Source organism: Nycticebus coucang, chromosome 12 (genome assembly GCF_027406575.1).
Source record: "Nycticebus coucang isolate mNycCou1 chromosome 12, mNycCou1.pri, whole genome shotgun sequence".
NCBI lineage: Eukaryota > Metazoa > Chordata > Mammalia > Primates > Lorisidae > Nycticebus > Nycticebus coucang.
In genome coordinates, this window is record NC_069791.1 from 2,080,193 (window position 1) to 2,102,236 (window position 22,044).

A 22,044-nucleotide genomic window follows, 5' to 3' on the forward strand; every position below is an offset into this window, starting at 1 on the left:
GGAGTTGGAGGTTGCTGTGAGCTGTGTGAGGCCACGGCACTCTACCAAGGGCCATAAAGTGAGACTGTCTCTACAAAAAAAAAAAAAAAAAGAATGCCCCAGAGGAATGGAAGCCATACTAGAGAATATAATAAAAGAAAATTTCCCAAATACCACCAAAGATTCTGACACACTGCTTTCAAAGGGATATCGGACCCATGGTCGCCTCAACTCTAACCGAGCTTCTCCAAGACACATTGTGATGAACCTGTCCAAAGTCAAGACAAAAGAAAAGATTCTGCAAGCTGCCAGAAGTAAGTGCCAGTTGAGCAACACGGGCAAATCCATCAGAGTGACTGCAGACTTCTTTAATGAAATTTTCCAAGCAAGAAGACAATGCTCATCTACCTTTAATCTACTTAAACAGAACAATTTCCAGCCCAGAATTTTGTACCCTGCTAAGCAAAGCTTTGAAATTGACAGAGAAATCGAATCATTTACGCATATACAAACATTGAAGAAATTCGCCACAACAAGACCAGCTCTACAGGAAATACTTCAACCTGTTCTACACACAGACCACCACAATGGATCAGCAGCAAAGTCAGAACTCAGAAATTAAAGGACAGAACCTAACCTCCACACTGACGCAAAAGATAAAACTAAGCAATGGACTCTCACCAAATAAGACGAATAGAATACTACCACACTTATCAATTATCTTAATAAATGTTAATGGCTTGAATTTCCCACTGAAGAGACACAGATTGGCTGATTGGATTAAAAAACACAAGCCATCCATTTTCTGTCTGCAAGAAACACACCTGGCTTCAAAAGACAAATTAAAGCTCCGAGTCAAGAGTTGGAAGACAATTTTTCAGGCAAATGGAATTCAGAAGAAAAGAAGAGTTGCAATCTTATTTTGAGATACATGTGGATTTAAAGCAACTAAAGTCAAAAAAGACAAAGATGGTCACTTTATATTGGTCAAGGGAAAAATACAAGAAGACGTTTCAATTCTAAATATTTATGCACCCAATTTAAATGCTCCCAGTCTTGAAACAGACCTTACTCAGTCTGAGCAATATGATATCGGATAATACCATAACGACAGGGGACCTTAACACTCCTCTTACAGAGCTGGACAGATCCTCTAAACAGAAATTAAACAAAGATATAAGAGATTTAAATGAGACCCTAGAACAACTGTGCTTGATAGACGCATATAGAACACTCCACCCCAAAGATAAAGAATATACATTCTTCTCATCACCCCATGGAACATTCTCCGAAATTGATCATATCCGGGGACACAAAACAATTATCAAGAGAATAAAAAGAATTGAAATTTTACCTTGTATCTTCTCAGACCATAAGGCACTAAAGGTGGAACTCAACTCTAACAAAAATGTTCGACCCCACACAAAGGCATGGAAATTAAACAATCTTCTGTTGAATAATAGATGGGTGCAGGAAGAAATAAAACAGGAAATCATTAACTTCCTTGAGCATAACAACAATGAAAACGCAAGCTACCTGGATGGACGTGGAAGACATTATTCTTAGTAAAGCATCACAAGAATGGAGAAGCATGAATCCTATGTACTCAATTTTGATATGAGGGCAATTAATGACAATTATGGTTATGGGGGGGAACAGAAAGAGGGAAGGAGGGAGGTGGGTGGGGCCTTGGTGTGTGTTACACTTTATGGGGGCAAGACATGATTGCAAGAGGGACTTTACCTAAGAATTGCAATCAGTGTAACCTGGCTTATTGTACCCTCAATGAATCCCCAACAATAAAAAAAAAAAAAGAAAACACAAGCTACCAAAACCTGCAGGATACTGCAAAAGCAGTTTTTAGAGGAAAATTTATCGCTTTAGATGCCTACATTCGAAAAACAGAAAGACAGCACATCAACAATCTCACAAGAGATCTTATGGAATTGGAAAAAGAAGAACAATCTAAGCCTAAACACAGTAGAAGAAAAGAAATATCCAAAATCAAATCAGAGATCAATGAAATTGAAAACAAAAGAATCATTCAGAAAATTAATGAAACAAGGAGTTGGCTTTTTGAAAAAATAAATAAAATAGATAAACCATTGGCCAGACTAATGAGAAATAGAAAAGTAAAATCTCTAGTAACCTCAATCAGAAATGATACAGGGGAAATAACAACTGATCCCACAGAGATACAAGAGATCATCTCTGAATACTACCAGAAACTCTATGCCCAGAAATTTGACAATGTGAAGGAAATGGATTAATATTTGGAATCACACCCTCTCCCTAGACTTAGCCAGGAAGAAACAGAGCTCTTGAACAGACCAATTTCAAGCACTGAGATTAAAGAAACAATAAAAAAGCTTCCAACCAAAAAATGCCCTGGTCCAGATGGCTTCACACCAGAATTCTATCAAACCTTCAAGGAAGAGCTTATTCCTGTGCTGAAGAAATTATTCCAAAAAAAATCGAGGAAGAAGGAATCTTCCTCAACACATTCTATGAAGCTAACATCACCCTGATACCAAAACCAGGAAAAGACCCAAACAAAAAGGAGAATTTCAGACCAATCTCACTCATGAATATAGATGCAAAAATTCTCAACAAAATCCTAGCCAATAGATTACAGCTTATCATCAAAAAAGTCATTCATCATGATCAAGTAGGCTTCATCCCAGGGATGCAAGGCTGGTTTAAAATACGCAAGTCTATAAACATTATCCACCATATTAACAGAGGCAAAAATAAAGATCACATGATCCTCTCAATAGATGCAGAAAAAGCATTTGATAAAATCCAGCATCCTTTTCTAATTAGAACACTGAAGAGTATAGGCATAGGTGGCACATTTCTAAAACTGATTGAAGCTCTCTATGACAAACCCACAGCCAATATTTTACTGAATGGAGTAAAACTGAAAGCTTTTCCTCTTAGAACTGGAACCAGACAAGGTTGTCCTCTGTCACCTTTACTATTCAACGCAGTGCTGGAAGTTCTAGCCAATACAATTCGGCAAGACAAGGAAATAAAGGGAATCCAAATGGGAGCAGAGGAGGTCAAACTCTCCCTCTTTGCTGACGACATGATCCTATACTTAGAGAATCCCAAAGACTCACCACAAGACTCCTAGAAGTCATCAAAAAATACAGTAATGCTTCAGGATATAAAATCAATGTCCACAAGTCAGTGCCTTTGTATATGCCAATAACAGTCAAGATGAGAAGCTAATTAAGGATACAACTTCCTTCACCATAGTTTCAAAGAAAATGAAATACCGGGGTGGCGCCTGTGGCTCAGTCGGTAAGGTGCTGGCCCCATATACCGAGGGTGGTGGGTTCAAACCCAGCCCTGGCTGAACTGCAACCAAAAAAAATAGCTGGGCGTTGTGGCAGGCGCCTATAGTCCCAGCTACTCAGGAGGCTGAGGCAAGAGAATAGCTTAAGCCCAGGAGTTGGAGGTTGCTGTGAGCTGTATGATGCCATGGCACTCTACATAAAGTGAAACTCTGTCTCTACAAAAAAAAAAAAAAAAAAAAAAGAAAATGAAATACCTAGGAATATACCTAACAAAGGAGGTGAAGGACCTCTATAAAGAAAATTATGGGCAGCGCCTGTGGCTCAAGGAGTAGGGCACTGGTCCCATATGCCGGAGGTGGCGGGTTCAAACCCAGCCCCGGCCAAAAACCACAAAAAAAAAAAAAAAAAAGAAAAGAAAACTATGAAATCCTCAGAAAGGAAATAGCAGAGGATATTAACAAATGGAAGAACACACCATGCTCATGGATGGGAAGAATCAACATTGTCAAAATGTCTATACTTCCCAAAGCAATCTATCTATTCAATGCCATTCCTATCAAAATACCAACATCGTACTTTCAAGATTTGGAAAAAATGATTCCGCGTTTTGTATGGAACCAGAAATAACCCATATAGCTAAGGCAGTTCTTAGTAATAAAAATAAATCTGGGGGCATCAGCATACCATATTTTAGTCTATACTACAAAGCCATAGTGGTCAAGACAGCATGGTACTGGCACAAAAATAGAGACATAGACACTTGGAATCAAATAGAAAACCAGAAATGAAACTAACATCTTACAACTACCTAATCTTCGATAAACCAAACAAGAACATAACTTGGAGGAAAGAGTCCCTATTCAATAAATGGTGTTGGGAGAACTGGATATCTACATGTAAAAGGCTGAAACTGGACCCACACCTTTCCCCACTCACAAAAATTGATTCAAGATGGATAAAGGACTTAAATTTAAGGCATGAAACAATAAAAATCCTCCAAGAAAGCATAGGAAAAACACTGGAAGATATTGGCCTGGGGAAAGACTTCATGAAGAAGACTGCCATGGCAATTGCAACAACAACAAAAATAAACAAATGGGACTTCATTAAACTGAAAAGCTTCTGTACAGCTAAGGAGACAACAACCAAAGCAAAGAGACAACCTACACAAGAATATTTGCATATTTTCAATCAGACAAAAGCTTGATAACTAGGATCTATAGAGAACTTAAATTAATCCACATGAAAAAAGCCAACAATCCCATATATCAACGGGCAAGAGACATGAATAGAACCTTCTCTAAAGAAGACAGACGAATGGCTAACATATGAAAAAATGTTCATCATCTCTATATATTACAGAAATGCAAATCAAAACAACCCTGAGATACCAACTAACCCCAGTGAGAATGGCCCACATCACAAAATCTCAAAACTGCAGATGCTGGCGTGGATGTGGAGAGAAGGGAACACTTTTACACTGCTGGTGGGACTGCAAACTACTACAACCTTTCTGGAAGGAAGTATGGAGAAACCTCAAAGCACTCAAGCTAGACCTCCCATTTGATCCTGCAATCCCATTACTGGGCATCTACCCAGAAGGAAAAAAATCCTTTTATCATAAGGACACTTGCACTAGACTGTTTATTGCAGCTCAATTTACAATCGCCAAAATGTGGAAACAGCCTAAATGCCCACCAACCCAGGAATGGATTAACAAGCTGTGGTATATGTATAACATTGAATACTATTCAGCTATTTAAAAAAAATGAAGACTTTACATCCTTCGTATTAACCTGGATGGAAGTGGAAGACATTATTCTTAGTAAAGCATCACAAGAATGGAGAAGCAGGAATCCTATGTACTCAATTTTGATATGAGGACAATTAATGACAATTAAGGTTATGGGGGGGAGGAAAAGCAGAGAGGGACGGCGGGAGGGGGGCGGGGCCTTGGTGTATGCCACACCTTCTGGGGGCAAGACATGATTGCAAGAGGGACTTTACCTACCAAATGCAATCAGTGTAACCTGGCTTACTGTATCCTCAATGAATCCCCAACAATAAAAAAAAAAAATAGCCAGGTGTTATGGTGGGTACCTGTAGTCCCAGCTACTCTGCAGGCTGAGGCAAGAGAATCGCCTAACACCAAGAGCTGGAAGTTGCTGTGAGCTATGACGCCACAGCATTCTACCGAGGGTGACAAAGTGAGACTGTCTCTGAAAATAAAAAAAATTACTTTAATAAATCTATGAGAAATGGGCCAGGCGCGGTGGCTTACACCTGTAATCCTACCTAGCACTCTGGGAGGCCGAGTCGAGTGGATTGCTTGAGCTCACAATTTCGAGACCAAGCTGAGCAAAAGTGAGACCCTCATCTCTACTAAACATAGAAAAAACCTGAAGCAAGAGAATAGGCTGCTGTGAGCTATGATGCTACAGAACTCTTCCCAGGGTGACGGCTTGAGACTCTGTCTCAAAAAAAAAGAAAACTATGAGAAATGAAACCTATATTTATTTAAATTGTTTGGTTTTAAAGATGAGAAATTTTCCAAATGAGAAAACTATAATGCAGAAAAGGTGAAAGGAATAATCAACATGCACTACCATTTACATGATTCAACTATTTCGTTTGTGTATGCACAATATACACTGTGGTAAGCTTTAGCAGAAGGCATAATCAAATCTGCAGAAACTAATTCTTAAAGTTATGTTCCCTGAGCCACAATAGATAAATCTGAAACAGTGTTGCATAGTAACCAAATTCCAAATCTGAGGGCTAGCTGGTATATAAATATTTAGGGAGAAAAAAGTCATCTATTACATAAAACTATATACTCATTCTCTGACATTACTTGGTACATAGTAGGTGATCAATAAATACCCAAGTGAATGAACAAACAGGAGTAACTTAATTATTTCCTCAAATGAACTAAATCAAACAAGAAAGAGTCTGTGATCCCAAGGGAGGTACCCTTGTAAACCTAAGAAACCATTAAGAAAACAGACCAAGCTGGCTCGGCGCCCGTAGCTCAGTGGTTACGGCACCAGCCACATGCACCAAGGGTGACGGGTTCGAGCCCAGCCCAGGCCTGCTAAACGACAATGACAACTGCAACAAAAATAGCTGGGTGTTATGGCGGCTGCCTGTAGTCCCAGCTACTTAGGAGGCTGAGGCAAGAGAATCACCTAAGCCCAAGAGTTTGAGGTTGCTATGAGCTGTGACACCATGGCACTCTACTGAAGGCAACATAATGAGACTGTCTCAAAAAAAAAAAAAGAAAAGAGAAGAGAAGAAAACAGACCAGGGTTTCAAGCCCTCACAAAAGGATAAAGATATTGTAAGATTTCTCCCTGTGTGGGCAGCACCTGTGGCTCAGTTGAGTAGGGCGCCAGCACCATATACCAAGGGTGGCAGGTTTGAACCCAGCCTCGGCCAAACTGCAACAAAAAAATAGCCCGGTGTTGTGGCAGGCGCCTGTAGTCCCAGCTACTCGGGAGGCTGAGGCAAGAAAATTGGCTAAGCCCAAGAGCTGGAGGTTGCTGTGAGCTATGACGCCAGAGCACTCTACTAAGGGTGACAAAGTGAGACTCTGTCTCTAAAAAAAAAAAAGGATTTCTCGCGGCACCTGTGGCTCAAGGAGTAGGGCGCCGGTCCCATATGCCAGACATGGCAGGTTCAAACCTAGCCCTGGCCAAAATAAAAAAAAAAAAAAAAGATTTCTCCCTGCCTAATTTCAATGGTCCTCTCCTCACTCAAGTTTTGAAAATTGTACCTAGGTAAATTCCAGCAAAGCAAAAGTTTCCTTTTTAAGTACAATGTGCTTTCAGGAATTAGTCACGGTCAGCAAATTCCATATATACAGTATATGCACACACACACACTTGCTCTCTAACTGCAAAACAAAATTAATTTCCTGCTATATGCTAAAATGTCTATTTGCTCCTAAAGAATTGTTTTCTGTTCATGTCACCTGTGGGGCAGGGGAGCAACTGGCCGGTGCACACTTAGCCGCCAATTAGTTCAGCACAACTGAACTAAACTCCTGCATAACTTGCACCCAATCCTGTTTCTAAACTTCAGCTTGCTATTTGATAGCAACATAGCTGTAACCAAAGATTCAGAAGTCCCTCTGCAAAAACATCTTAAGCAAAAAACTGTAAGAAAGCATAGTGCAGTAAGTCTGCTATCCAAAGAAATGGTGTAATTTTAAACTATTCCCCTAGGGAAAAAAAGAAAATTAAAACAAACAAAAAGTAATTCCATATGATATAAGTATTATTCTATTTTCAGACACTATTACCTGAGTATAACTTTTCATACTCATTTTTACAAGTAATTTCCTTAGAAATACATTTTTAAAATAGCAATGTCAAATATGTAAAATTTAACTGTGTAATGTGAGATAAATATTAAAACCTAACCAATTTTCTTCTTGGTCAACTGTTTAAAAATTATTTTGACATCATTATTAATAAAAAATATTGGGCGGCGCCTGTGGCTCAGTGAGTAGGGCACCGGCCCCATATGCCGAGGGTGGCGGGTTCAAACCCAGCCCCGGCCAATTGTGGCGGGCGCCTGTAGTCCCAGCTGCTTGGGAGGCTGAGGCAAGAGAATCGCGTAAGCCCAAGAGTTAGAGGTTGCTGTGAGCCGTGTGACGCCATGGCACTCTACCCGAGGGCGGTACGGTGAGACTCTGTCGCTACAAAAAAAAAAAAAAATAGGGCGGTGCCTGTGGCTCAGTGAGTAGGGCGCCGGCCCCATATGCCGAGGGTGGTGGGTTCAAACCCAGCCCCGGCCAAACTGCAACAAAAAAATAGCCGGGCGTTGTGGCGGGCGCCTGTAGTCCCAGCTGCTCGGGAGGCTGAGGCAAGAGAATCACGTAAGCCCAGGAGTTAAAGGTTGCTGTGAGCTGTGTGACGCCACGGCACTCTACCCGAGGGCGGTACAGTGACACTATGTCTCTACCAAAAAAAAAAAAAAAATATATATATATATATATATATATAAAGTTGTTTGTTTTTTTTTAATGCCACTTACGATTCAGTTTAAAGTTTGGATTATGCAGCAAAATCCAAAGGTTACTGCTCAAATAATACACTATAATAGGGCAGCACTTGTGGCTCAGTGGATAGGGCGCCATATACCAAGGGTGGCGGGTTGAAACCCGGCCCCGGCCAAACGGTGACAAAAAAATAGCTGGGTGTTGTGGCAGGCACCAATAGTCCCAGACACTTGGGAGGCTGAGGCAGAGAATCGCCTAAGCCCAGGAGTTGAAGGTTGCTGTGATCTGTGATGCCACAGAATTCTACCAAGTGCAATAAAATGCGACTGTCTCTAAAAAAAAAAAAAAAAAAAAAACTAAAAAAATAAACATAAAAAATACGCTATAATATACTGCTCAAAGATAACTGGTTCACTTTAAAATCCATGTTAAAAATAAATTCTAAATATGAAAGTCAAAATCTAAAGTTATAAGCAAAAAAAAAAAAAAAATTTTTTTTTTGAGACAGAGCCTCAAGCTGTTGCCCTGGGTAGAGTGCCGTGCCATCACAGCTCACAGCAACATCCAACTCCTGGATTCAGGAAGATTCTCCTGCCTCTGCCTCCCAAGTAGCTGGGACTACAGGTGCCCACCACAACGCCGGGATTTTTTTATTTTTTGGTTGTAGCCATCGTTGTTTGGCGGGCCCAGGATGGATTCTAACCCGCCAGCTCAGGTGTATGTGGCTGGCGCCTTAGCCACTTTAGCCACAGGCACTGAGCCAACAAAATATTTTTATAACAATTTCCACAATTAGTATTGTGATGTGTTCCCAAATAAAATGGCAGCTATTTTTAGTGTGTAATAAATTAATATGGGATTAGAATAAAGATATATCATTAGTAATACAAATTTAAGCGGTATTTATTTTTTTTTTGCAACAGAGTCTCACTTTGTCGCTCTGGGGTAGAGTCCCATGGCATCATAGCTCACAGAAACCACAAACTCTTAGGCTCAGGTGATTCTCTTGCCTCAGCCTACCAAGTAGCTAGGACTACAGGGGCCCAGCACAATGCCTGGCTATTTTTTAATGATGGTTCTCACTCTTGCTCAGACTGGTCTCAAACCTGTAAGCTCAGGCAATCCACCCGCCTCGGCCTCCCAGAGTACTAGGATTACAGGCACTCCTACAAGGGTGACAAAGTGATACTCTGTCTTAAAAAAAAAAAAAAAAAAAAGAAAAGAAAAGAAAGAAAAAAAAGCCAAAATCTGAGTTCAAATACTTCCTTCGCACTGCCCAGCTGCCTGCACAGCAGTTAATTGTTACTGTGTACCGCGTACTCAGCTTTACTTCACATGCACTATTCCATTAATTCTTCCTTATTTTACGGAGGAGGATACAAAGGTTTCTAGCGATTAAGAAACTCGCCTTTGGGGCGACGCCTGTGGCTCAGTGAGTAGGGCACTGGCCCCATATGCCGAGGGTGGCAGGTTCAGACCCAGCCCCGGCCAAACTGCAACAAAAAAATAGCCGGGTCAGTTGTGGCGGGCGCCTGTAGTCCCAGCTGCTCAGGAGGCTGAAGCAAGAGAATCGTGTAAGCCCAAGAGTTAGAGGTTGCTGTGAGCCGTGTGACGCCACGGCACTCTACCCGAGGGCGGTACAGTGAGACTCTGTCTCTACACACACACAAAAAAAGAAACTCGCCTTTAGTAAAAAAGCAACCAAGTGGAAGGGCCAATATTCAAACCCAAACGAGGTCAATGGTAATCCTTATGGGGATTCCCAAGTTTGCCGGCTGATGATTTCAAATTTTAAATTATCCTAGAGATATTTTTCAAAAGAAAGACATTTTCATAGAGTAGACTTTAATTTCTTTTTTTCTTGAGACAGAGCCTCAAGCTGTCGCCCTGGGTAGAGTGCAATGGCATCACAGCTCACAGCAACCTCCAACTCCTGGGCTCAAGCAAGTCTCCTGTCTCTGCCTCCCAAGTAGCTGGGACTACAGGCGCCCGCCACAACACCCGGCTATTTTTTGGTTGCAGCCGTCATTGTTGTTTGGCAGGCCCAGGCTGGATTTGAACCCGCCAGCTCAGGTGTATGTGGCTGGTGCCTTAGACGCTTGAGCCACAGGTGCCGAGCCAACTTTAATTTCTGAAATCAAACTGGTATACTCATACCCCCTGGGGTTCACAGGAATATTTTTAAGAGAACTGGGAATTATTTTTTCCTCCCAACTAGTCAGCTTCGAAAAACTTCAAACGTAACACTAAGCTTTCATGTTTCAGAACAAGAGCAACAACGGGTTTTTCAAAATCCTTATCCCTATGCTCATTTTAGATAAAAAAAGTTCTGCACCTTTTGGTAATTACAATTACTTTAAAATTTAAAATATTTATTAAAAAAATAACAAAAGAGCCTGTGGCTCAAAGAGTGGGGCGCTGGTCCCATATGCCGGAGGTGGTGGGTTCAAACCCAGCCCCGGCCAAAAAACACCAAAAAAATAAATAAATAAATAAATAACAAAAAACACCTATGGCATCTCTTTAACTTGGTCTTGGCTTTAAGAGAAAACACACTGAAAGAAACATTTAGGGCGGCACCATAGCTCACTGGGTAGGGCACCGGCCACACACACCGGGGCTGGCGGGTTCGAACCCAGCCCAGGCCAGATGAAAAAACAATGACAACTGCAACAACAACAACAACAAAAAGCCGGGCATTGTGGCAGGCGCCTGTAGTCCCAGCTACTCAGGAGGCTGAGGCAAGAGAATCACTTGAGCCCAAAGATTGAGGATGCTGTGAGATATGACGCCACAGCCACAGTACTCTACTGAGGGCAACAAAGTGAGACTCTGTCTCAAAAAAAAAAAAAAAAAAAAAAAAAAAAAAAAAAAAAAGCTATGAAGGGCTCGGTGCCTGTAGCTGAAGAGACTAAAGCACCAGCCACATACACCAGAGCTGGTGGGTTTGAATCCAGCCCGGGCCTGCCAAACAATGACAACTACAACCAAAAAATAGCCTGTTGTGGCGGGCACCTGTAGTCCCAGCTACTTGGGAGGCTGAGGCAAGAGAATCAATCACTTAAGCCCAAGAGTTTGAGGTTGCTGTGAGCTATTATGCCATAGTACTCTACTGAGGGTGACGGCTTAAGACCGCCTCAAACAAAATAAATAAATAAAATAAAAATTTGGTTTCCTTTTGATGATCCTCAGGCCTCTAGGTCCTTCACAACCTTGCCCACTACCTCTGACCTCCTCATACACCATTCTCTCCCTCATTCATGTCCCAGCAACACTGGCCCATCTTTTTTTTTTCTTTTTTTTGAGACAAAATTCTCACTACGTCCCCCTCAGTAGAGTGCTATGGCATCACAGCTCACAGCAACCTCCAACTCTTGGGCCTGAGCGATTCTCTTGCCTCAGCCTCCCAAGTAGCTGGGACTACAGGCGCCCACCACCACATCTGGTTATCTTTTGGATGTAGTTGTCATTCTTGTTTGGCAGGCCCGGGCTGGATTCGAACCCGCCAGCTCTGGTGTGTATGGCCGGCGCCTTGGCCTTTTGAGCTACAGGCGCTGAGCCTTCAGAGGTTATTCTCGCACTTGCTGTTCCTTCCCTAAGAATATTCTCCTTCTCCTTGTCAACGGCTAGTTCCTTCAAATCACTCAGCTCTCAGTTCAAACGTCCCTCCTCAGAGAATGTGACCTGTAACATCGCATTGGCCTTCATCTCAGCCCACAAAAGTTACTAGCATTACCTTGTGTTACCAACTGCCATATCTAAAATTCCTATGTTTACTTATCCACAATGTAAGCTTTGAGGGGAGAGATTTCATCTTCCACATATCCACGTATTGTTTACCACATATCCCAGCTGTTTAATAAAATAGTGCTTGGCACACAGGAGACACTCTTGTTGAATGAGTGGACATACACACAGATGTATTGACATGAAAAATATTAAGGAAGTTCTGAAAGGATCTAATACTTAAACTTGTTTATACCAAGAATGAGCATGAGACTCCTAGGCAATAACCAGGCTTTTTTTGCTTCATCTCTATCTAAACTTTCTCCAAAGTATCATGTCTTCTGTAACTGTGATCGTGTAAATATAATGATCACAGGAGTTAAGATACTCAATTTGTTATGCTTCTCTATGTCTTTTGGTGGGCTGTAATGATCTAAATCAGTGGAACAAGAGAGTCATCTGATTGCAGGCCCATCCTTGGGTTGTTCGGGTAGGTCAGTTCAAAGGGAGCATCTTAAACCTTGGAGCTGAAAATAATTTAGTGATCAGTCCCCCTAACTTTACAGACGAGGAACAGACTCAAGAGTAATTAATAAAAAAACAGAGTATTGACAAAAAATTGTCAAACACCAAATGATGAAGAGCTATTTAAAATAATATTATATGTTATACATAATTTAAGTAACTAATAAAAGCCTACTAAAGCTTACTCGCACATATAACCTACAATCTTCTGGTGAAATTATTACTCAAGGTAAAACTATTTCCTTAAGCATACTATTTGACCAATGAACCTTATGGTTAAGCATCATAACATGACAAAGGATTTGGAATACATAAGTATAGGGAGTGAAAATTATTCACTCTTGAAACTGTGACACCGTTAGGTGTGCAGACTAACTGAACGATGTCAAGCATATCATACATTTAAGGATTCATTATAATTCCAGTCAAAATTTTTCTATCAATTTCTACCATGTGTATCTAATGGAATTAATACAATTTAAGTGTTAAATACATAAGAAATGCACTACTAAATATAATTTACGGAAAGGATTTAACTATATTTCTCTTTACATATAGTTTACCAAGAATACAACCAATTTTGTCTAAACTTCTGAATAAATACCACCTAACATTTGTTTAACAAACTACTTCATTTGACCACTGCAAAAACCCTATAAACAGTAGATACTATTACTCCCATCTAGCATATACATAACAATCAGACTCTGAGGTTAAGGAGTTTGACAAAGGTCATTCAGACATCCTAGGACCTAGATCCTCTCTCTACCTCTTAGCCACTGTTCTATCACTCAGGCTAATTCATTTATTATTTACTATAATGCAAAACACTTTATAATTTCCTTCCATATCAGTGGAAGTGAGGAAGAGTACCAAAATACTAGCATTCCTATACTATTCTATCTGAAATTTTAGTATATTAGTCATTCATCTTACTGGTGATGAGACAAATCACTTTTTTTTCTTTTGAGACAGAGTTTCACCATGTCCCCCTCGGTAGAGTGCTGTAGCATCACAGCTCAGAGCAACCTCAAACTCTTGGGCTCAAGTGATTCTCTTGTCTCAGCCTCCTGAGTAGCTGGAACCACAGGTGCCTGCCACAACACCCAGCTATTTTTTTGGTTGCAGCCATCATTGTTGTTTGGCAGGCCCGGGCTGGATTCCAACCCACCAGCTCAGGTGTATGTGGCTGGGGCCTTATCCACTTGAGCCACAGGCACCGAGCCAAGCCTTTTTTTTTTTTTTTTTTGAGACAGAGTCTCACTATGTTGCCTTTGGTAGGTTCCCTGGCATCACAGGTCACAGCAACCTCATACACTTGGGCTTAAGTGATTCTCTTGCCTCAGCTTCCTGAGTAGCTGGGACAACAGGCGCCCGGCACAACACCCGGCCAGTTTTTGGTTGCAGTTGCCATTGTTGTTTAGATCCAGCCTGGCTCGAACCCACCAGCCCCGGTGTATGTGGCCAGCGCTCTACTCACTGAGCTACAGGTGCCAAGATGAAAAGTCACCTTAATTTTTTTTTATTTTTTATTAAATCATAGCTGTGTACATTAGTATGATCACGAGACACCATACACTTGGTTCATAGACCGTTTGACACATTTTCATCACACTAGTTAACATAGCTTTCGTGGTATTTTCTTAGTTATTTTGCTAAGACCTTTACATTCCACATTTACTAGGATTCACATATACCCTTGTAAGATGCACCGCAGGTGTAATCCCATTAATCCCCCTCCCTCCACCTACCTCCTCCCTCCCTCCCTTCCCTTTCCCCCTTCTCCCTCTTCTTAGCTATAACTGGGTTATAGCTTTCATGTGAAGGTCCTACAGAAAAGTCACCTTGATTGAGAACTGTGCTTATCAGTAATTCTGAATGCTACCAAATATTCAATTATTTTCTTAATCATAAAATAAAGGACCAGGCTTGGTGCCTGTGGCTCAAGTGGCTAAGGCACCAGTCACATAACCTGAACTGGTGGGTTCGAATCCAGCTTGGGCCCACCTAAACAACAACAAAAAAAATAGCCGGGCGTTGTAGGGGGTGCCTGTAGTCCCAGCTACTTAGGAGGCAGAGGCAGGAGAATCTCTTGAGCCCAGGAGTTGGAGGTTGCTGTGAGCTGTGATGCCAGGACACTCTAGCCAGGGTGACAGTTTGAGGCTCTGTCTCAAAAAAAAAAAAGGGGGGTGGGGGGGCATATACCGAGGGTGGCAGGTTACAACCCGGCCCTGGCCAAACTGCAACAAAAAAATGGCCAGGCATTGGTGGCAGGCGCCTGTCATCCCAGCTACTTGGGAGGCTGAGGCAAAAGAATCGCCTAAGCCCAAGAGCTGGAGGTTGCTGTGACACCACAGCACTCGACCGAGGCTCTGTCTCTACCAAAAAAAAAAAAAAAAAAAGAAAAGAAATAACTTTATAGTTGGGAAAAAAAGTCTGAAATCAAACCTTCTTTTTTCTTTTTTTGGAGAGTCTGAGTCTTGTTCTATTGCCCTGAGTAGAGTGCCCTGGTGTCATCACATCTCATAGCAACCTCAAGCTCTTGGGCTCAAGCAATTCTGCTTCAGCCTCCCCAGTAGCTGGGACTACAGACATGCACCACTATGCCCAGCTCTAAAACCAGCCACTCACTAACTTGGTCAACTCTGCATACAGTTCTTAAATTACTTTAGTCTCATCATGCTCTTTCATAAACTGAGGATAATACCACCCCCGTCTGTGAGTTGCTGGGATGGTAAATGTAGAAAGCCCTTAGCTTCTAGAAAAGGGCTAGCCAGGTCTTACAGTAGCTGTTAGGGAAACAAACAAATGCCAACAGGTACTGCTGACAGGTGATGTCATTGAGTTTAGTCAATTTAGTTACTAGTTTAACTTCCAGTGTAACCTTATTTTTTTCTGCGAAACATTTAGGGCAGAACACAATACCTCACCCTTGCTCTCAGGGATCCACTTAAAGTGAAAGTTGGATTTTACTCCTCTTCCAACCTCTGTTAATTAAGCAAAATAGTAATTATTATTTAACTATCTTGGCACTGGTTACATTGAAAGCAAAGCTTATACTATTTTGATTCCTACTCTTAATCTGAGTCAGCTAACTCTTATCTTTCACAACATTTTGAAATAAACCCAATATACTACGACAATTTTATAAATACAAACCATGATCAGAAAATTAATGTTGGGTGAAAAAAGTGGGAAGTCTTCCAGGGGACTGGACAGAGGGATCTAACACTAAGAAATCGTGTATTCAGCATTATGTATTAATTTACTTTCTCCTTTAAACTTCACAGCTATCATTCTCTAGTCAATATTAGCATCACTTCATAGATTAGGAAAATGAAGTTCTAACCCTTGCTCTCTTCTCCATGTTCCAGGTGCTCAAACCACTCTAACTTACAGGAAAGCGCTCACCTCAATCCTCTTACAATCTCTGCCTGGGGAATGCTCTCCTGTCTCTCCACAAGGCCATCTTCTGCTTCAGGTCTCACTTCAGAACTATCTCCTTTGACTATTCACTCAAAAGTAGTTCACACCGGTTCAGCGCCTGTGGCTCAAGGGGCTAAGGCACCAGCCACATACACCTGAGCTGGCGGGTTCAAATCCAGCCCAGGCCACCAAACAAAAACAAGGACTGCAACCAAAAAATAGCCAGGCATTGTGGCGGGTGCCTATAGTCCCAGCTACTTGGGAGGCGGAGGCAGAAGAATTGCTTAAGCCCAGGAGGTAGAAGTTGCTGTGAGCTGTGATGCCACAGCACTCTACCCAGGGCAACAGCTTGAGGCTCTGTCTCAAAAAAAAAATAAATAAATAAATAAATAGTAGTTCACACCAATGTCTCTATCCTTCTTTCCTTCGGAACACAAAATCATCTGTGCTTATATTTTTGTGTTTAAGAGTAGGGATACTTTGACTTATTACTGCTCTACCCTGGTTGGTCACCATAGAGGAAGATGCTGTTTTTTTTTTTTTTGTTTTTTTTTTTTTTTTTTTTTTTTTTTTGCGACAGTATCTCAAGCTGTCCTCCTGAGTAGAGTGCCATTGCGTCATAGCTCACAGCAACCTCCAACTCTTGGGCTCAAGCAATCTTCCTGCCTCTGTTTTTCTATTTTTAGTAGAGATGGGGTCTACATTTTGCTCAGGCTGGTCTCAAACTCCTGAGCTCAAGCAATCTACCCGCCTCGGCCTCCCAGAGTGCTAGGATTACAGGCATGAACTATTGCACTGGGCCTGAAGATAGTGTTTTAAAGGATGAATGAGCACACCAGCCTACAGTCATTGAGTAAAGAGCAGGGCCTGCAAACCAGTTCAAGCAAAAATTACTTACAAGCTCCTCCACTACATGCCCTAATACTACTTTTTTCACAGTTGGGCAGGGAGCTGCTTTGGGCTGAAAAATCAATTAAGAGGCGTGCCTTCCTGATCTCTTACATTCAATTTGGAAGAAATTTGGAAGAACTTTACAAAACTACCTACACACATATTACTACAAAATATTTAACCTAAATTTCAAGAGCTATTACATTGCCTTTTAGAATCACAAGTCAATTTGAAAAAATACTTCATTATGATGTCCATTAACAATCATAATACTTCAAAACTATTGAGTGGCACATGCACAAATTATTACGTAAGGCTAAAAGCAAAGTCACATAAACAAACGCACTTTACTAACAGTCTGGTAATATTTTGTCCCTCTGTAAGTTGCTCTGAATTTCACAAAACATGGTACACAAACTTTGTAAAACCAGCCATGGGACATCGTTCTCATAATGGTGTTTTCTTAAAGATGACACATGCACTCACGGTTGTCTTCTGCAGTTAAACCATGCCCTAGCATTATGTCAGCATTATGTACTAACGCAGAAACTTTTTAACACCAGACGTAGGACATCGTTCTCATAGTGGTGTTCTTTCTTAAAGATGACACACGCACTCCGTTGCTTTCTGCAGTTAAACCATGTCCTAGCGGGTAAAAGCCACTTCACGTAGAACCCTAAGTGCAGCTAAAGCAGACCTCTAGTAGCATTCCCTTTGTCACCTCACCCACTGGATTTAATACTTACTGTTTAGTCCTCCATCCTCAGACACTCCAGTCCCCCTCATTCCTAGGTAAGTCAGTCCCAGTATTAGGAAAAACAAGCAGGCAGCAGTTAAGAGAAACATGGACAAATAATGGGCGCTGAAACTCCCAGTTGGGGACGCCTCTTCCCGTTTAAATTGCTGGAGAAGTTCCTCTTCGGGTTCGGAGAGCTTGGGTTTGCTGTACGTGTTTTTCAGGTAGGTGTGATTGGAGCCCGTGTGATTGGCGTGATTGATCCTGAGTGAGCCGGCGGCGGCCACGGCCGCAGTGGGAGGGAGGCTGTTGGAGTAGATCCTGGGGGGGTCCACGGCCAAGGCCCCTCCACCGATGTGATTGTTGGTTTTGAGAAGGGAGCCTGCTGAAGCATCCAGGGCTGAGTCCACGTCAGTGAGCGGCGAGGGCAGGACAGGGGTCAGTTTCTTGGCGTTGGCGCGGAATCTGGGAAGCGGGCTCGAGTCCCCCGGATCGCAGCCTCCTCCCTGCTCCGCCGCCGCCTCGTCGAGGCTCCGGCTCCTGTCTAGACTCCCGGCGGCCGCCGCCCTGTCATTCATCGGGGCCGCGGGCTCCAGCCGGCCGCCGGCAGCCTTCGTGGCCAGCGGGGCAGGCGGCTTCCCGTAGGTCCGTCTGGGCCGGTGCCGCGGGACCGGGTCGTCCTTCAACACCTGCCTGGCGGAGGCCGCGTCCTCGGCCGCCTCCTCCTCAGAGTCGGAGTAGTTCTCCCGGCAGCTGTAGGCCCCCAGCCGGCTGCCGTTCACGGCGCGGCTCGCCCACAGCGGCTCCTCGGCCTCGGGGTCCCGGTCCGCGCCGTCCTCCGCCCGCCCGTCCTCATCGCCGCCGGCCGCGTCTCTCCCCGCCGGGCTCTGCGGCTCGGGGCCCGCCGGCCTCCGCGCCCCCCACCACGCGTGCGGCTTCCTCCGCTCCGCCGCCGCGCCGGGGGGCGCCTCGCCGGCGGCCGGCGGCGCTCGGAGCCCGCGGCCCTGCAGGGGCGCCCGGTCTCTCCTGCTGCCGCCTCCGCCGCCGCCGGCCTGGGCCCCGGGACCGGCCTCGGCGTCCGACTCGTCCGAGCTGAAGCCCAGCAGCACTTTGCTGCCGGCCGCGGGGACGGCCCCGGGCCCGCCCAGGAAGCTCTCGGGGCCCGCGGCCGACACCCGGCCCAGACTCCCGGGGGCCCGCAGGCAGGGCAGGTCGCCCGAGGCCGGCCGGACCCCCGTGCCCGCCGCCGCCACCGCCGCGGCCGCCGTGTTATTGTTATTGCTGTTCCGCGTCTTGCTGCCGCGGCCCCCCGGCCGGTACTGCTGCTGCTCCTCCTCTCGAAGCTTCTTCAGCTTTTTGAGGTAGACGGGGCGGGTGCTCTCGGTCACCGGGCCCGGGGACAGGCCATAGCGACGGAGCTGAGAGAAAAGCTCCTCATCCGAGAGCTGCTGAGCCGCCGAAGCCGCCGCCGCCGCCATCTTCTCTCCAGGGTGTTTTACAAGCTCCGCGCTCCCGGAAGTGACGCGCCGCCCGAGACCCTGAACTAGACCGGGCTGCGTCGCCCCTCCCCCCGCGCCGCGGCGGCCGGGCCAATGGGAGGCGCGGGAGGAGCTCACCTGAGCGGGAAAGGCCACCTGAGCTGCGCGCGGCCCCCGCCGAGACGGTTTCTGGAGGCTCACCTTGAGTCCTGCGCCTTCTCCCGCTGTCCTCTGTCCTGCACTTGCCAGTGCCATTCCCGGGAGCTGTCTTTCATTAAAACACACCTTGACCTCTTTCTCCCAGGTTCCTGCCACTGGTCAGGAGTAATAATCGGAAGGAAATCTACCTTGAAGTTCACTGCATTGGTTTTCTTTCCATCCAGATTCTTGCTGCCCAGGGAGCTTAGAAGAGACTAAAAGACATCCTAATGGCCAGACTTAGATGTGACTTCAGGTTATGTCTTTTCAGCTTGTCTTTACGCTTGACTTAGCATCCCCACCCCACCCCCGCCACCAAAGTGACTTTCTCACCGCTCTGTTTGACAAACCTCTCCCCTTCCAAAGGGAAATTTGGAATACGCGGTCCAGATACAGTTTTCTTCAACAGGGGTGGCTATGCATTCATCAGTTGATTGTAAGGCATTATTAATTTTTCCCTTTTTTGAAATCTGATGACTTTGCCAGGTCATTTCCAAAAGTGGAAGAGCCTAGCTCAGCTCCCGTAGCAGAGTGGTATAGGGCCAGCCACATACACCAAGGGTGGCAGGTTCGAACACGGCCCAGGCCAGCTAAACAACTGCAAGAAAAAAACTAGCCGGGCTTCGTGAAAGGCACCAGCAGTCCCAGCCACTTGGGAGGCTGAGGCAAGAGAATCGTTTAAGCCGGGCGCGGTGGCTCACACCTGTAATCCCAGCACTGTGGGAGGCTGAGGCGGGAGGATTGCTTGAGCTCAGGAGTTCGAGGCTTATCTGAGCGAGAGTGAGACCCCAACTCGTGAAAAAAATGGAAAAACCCAGCCAGGCGCAGCGGCGGGCGAGCTCCTGTAGTCCCAGCAGCCCCAGAGGCTGAGGCAGCAGGGTGCCCACAGCCGGAGTCCGAGGTTGCAGTGAGCTCCGATGCCACTGCCCTCTGCTCAGGGCATAGGGTAGAACTCTGCCTCGACCAAAAAAAAAAAAAAAGAGAGAGAGAGAATCGTTTAAGCCCAAGAGTTTCAGATTGCTGTGAGCTGGGACGCCACAGCATTCCATCAGGGTGACATAGTGACACTGTCTCAAAAAAAAAAAAAGTTGGAAGAGCCTATTATCTGCTACATTTGAAGACTGAAAGACATAACACACCATCCTATTTATTTCCTTCTTAGCGCCTTGCCAATCAGTTATTTAATTATTAATAATTGTACTTACTTTAGAAATTATTTTCTTTATTGTGTTATCCCTTAGAACTGTACCCTCCATGCACAGAGGAACCTTGCCTATTATTCAGGACACAGCAGAAGCTCAGTGAACATTTGTTGAATGAATTAATGAATTGCGAAGCCATCTTAGTATGAGATGGGTTTTTTGATGTGAAAACAGTACCAGGTAAGACAGAGAAACCTTCACACAAAGTTGAAAAATAAAAGACCTGGAAATCTGGTTCAGCGCCTGTGGTTCAAGCAGCTAAGGCATGAGCCACATACACCTGAGCTGGCGGGTTCAAATCCAGCCTGGGCCCACCAAACAACAATGATGGCTGCAACCAAAAAATAGCTGGGTGTTGTGGCAGGAACCTGTGGTCCCAGCTACTTGGGAGGCGGAAGCAGGAGAATGGCTTGACCCCAGGAGTTGAAGGTTGCTGTGAGCTGTGATGCCACAGCACTCTACCCAGGGTGACAGCTTGAGACTGTCTCAAAAAAAAAAAGACCTGGAAATCCAACCCTCCCTTAGGAAATGAATCCCAGGGAGGTGAAATCTGCCTAGTTTAGTAAAGTTCTCTCTCCTTCCATCTCCCCAAACTGGCAGAGCAGATACTTCCCAGGTATGTCAGTTCTAGAAGCCACAGGGCAGCAGCTAGTACAGTGCCTGACACACTGCAATAGTATATGTTGCTGAGTAAGTTAACTTACCTATTACATGACACACATCTGAACAGGAAAACGTCAGTCGAAAGCATAGATACTAGCTTTTTAACATCCTAATTCCAACAACAGAATAATACTTAGTAACTTTCATTTTTTACTCTTTCTAGCAAAAGCTTATCATCCCCTTCAAAATAGCCTTTACATGGAGGGTATTTCCTTGCCCTTTGTCTGTCATAAAGACTTTGACATTTACAAGTGTTCCTGAACCTATGACTATTATGGATTTATAAGAGCATTTAGCACAGTAAATTATAGTGTCTATGATGATGATGACCCAAAATTTATTGCCATAATTATTTGGGTGAGACTCAGATTATTACAAACTTACCAGACTTGTGTCTCAGTGTAACAGAGTGGTTAAGCTGTGAGCTCTGGAGTTAACAGAAGTGGCTATGGACACAGCCTTGTCTCTCACTTTTATTTGTAGTTTGACATTTGTTTCATACCCTACTGGCCCTTCAGGTAGGAATCAGAGAGAGCTGTTTGTTCAGCCTTTGATTTTCATGAATATTTATATGTCCTCCTGGAAGGATGTTGGACCATTCATATTTTGCCTGTTGACTTTGGGCAAGTTGCCTAACTTCTTTAGCCTTAGTTTCTGAATACATAAAAGAGGGATGATGAGCCTTCCTTAGAAGGCTGTTTTACAGATTAAATGAGATTTTTCTTTTTTTTTTGTAGAGACAGAGTCTCACTGTACCGCCCTCGGGTAGGAGTGCCGTGGCGTCACACAGCTCACAGCAACCTCTAACTCTTGGGCTTACGCGATTCTCTTGCCTCAGCCTCCCAAGCAGCTGGGACTACAGGCGCCTGCCACAACGCCCGGCTATTTTTTTGGGGGGGTTGCAGTTTGGCCG

The 22,044-nt window shown here is 44.1% G+C and overlaps 1 protein-coding gene across 1 annotated transcript in view; it reads right to left on the minus strand.

The window, feature by feature from the left end:
• The window catches only part of LEMD3 (LEM domain containing 3), a 78,439-nt gene extending 59,352 nt beyond the window's left edge, over nt 1–19,087 (minus strand). Inside the window, exon 1 of the mRNA XM_053555594.1 lies at nt 17,601–19,087. Coding sequence (XP_053411569.1) covers nt 17,601–19,068 — 1,468 coding nt within the window. The 5' untranslated portion in view covers nt 19,069–19,087. The remainder of the gene's footprint in view (nt 1–17,600) is intronic.
• Between the last annotated feature and the right edge of the window lie 2,957 nt (nt 19,088–22,044).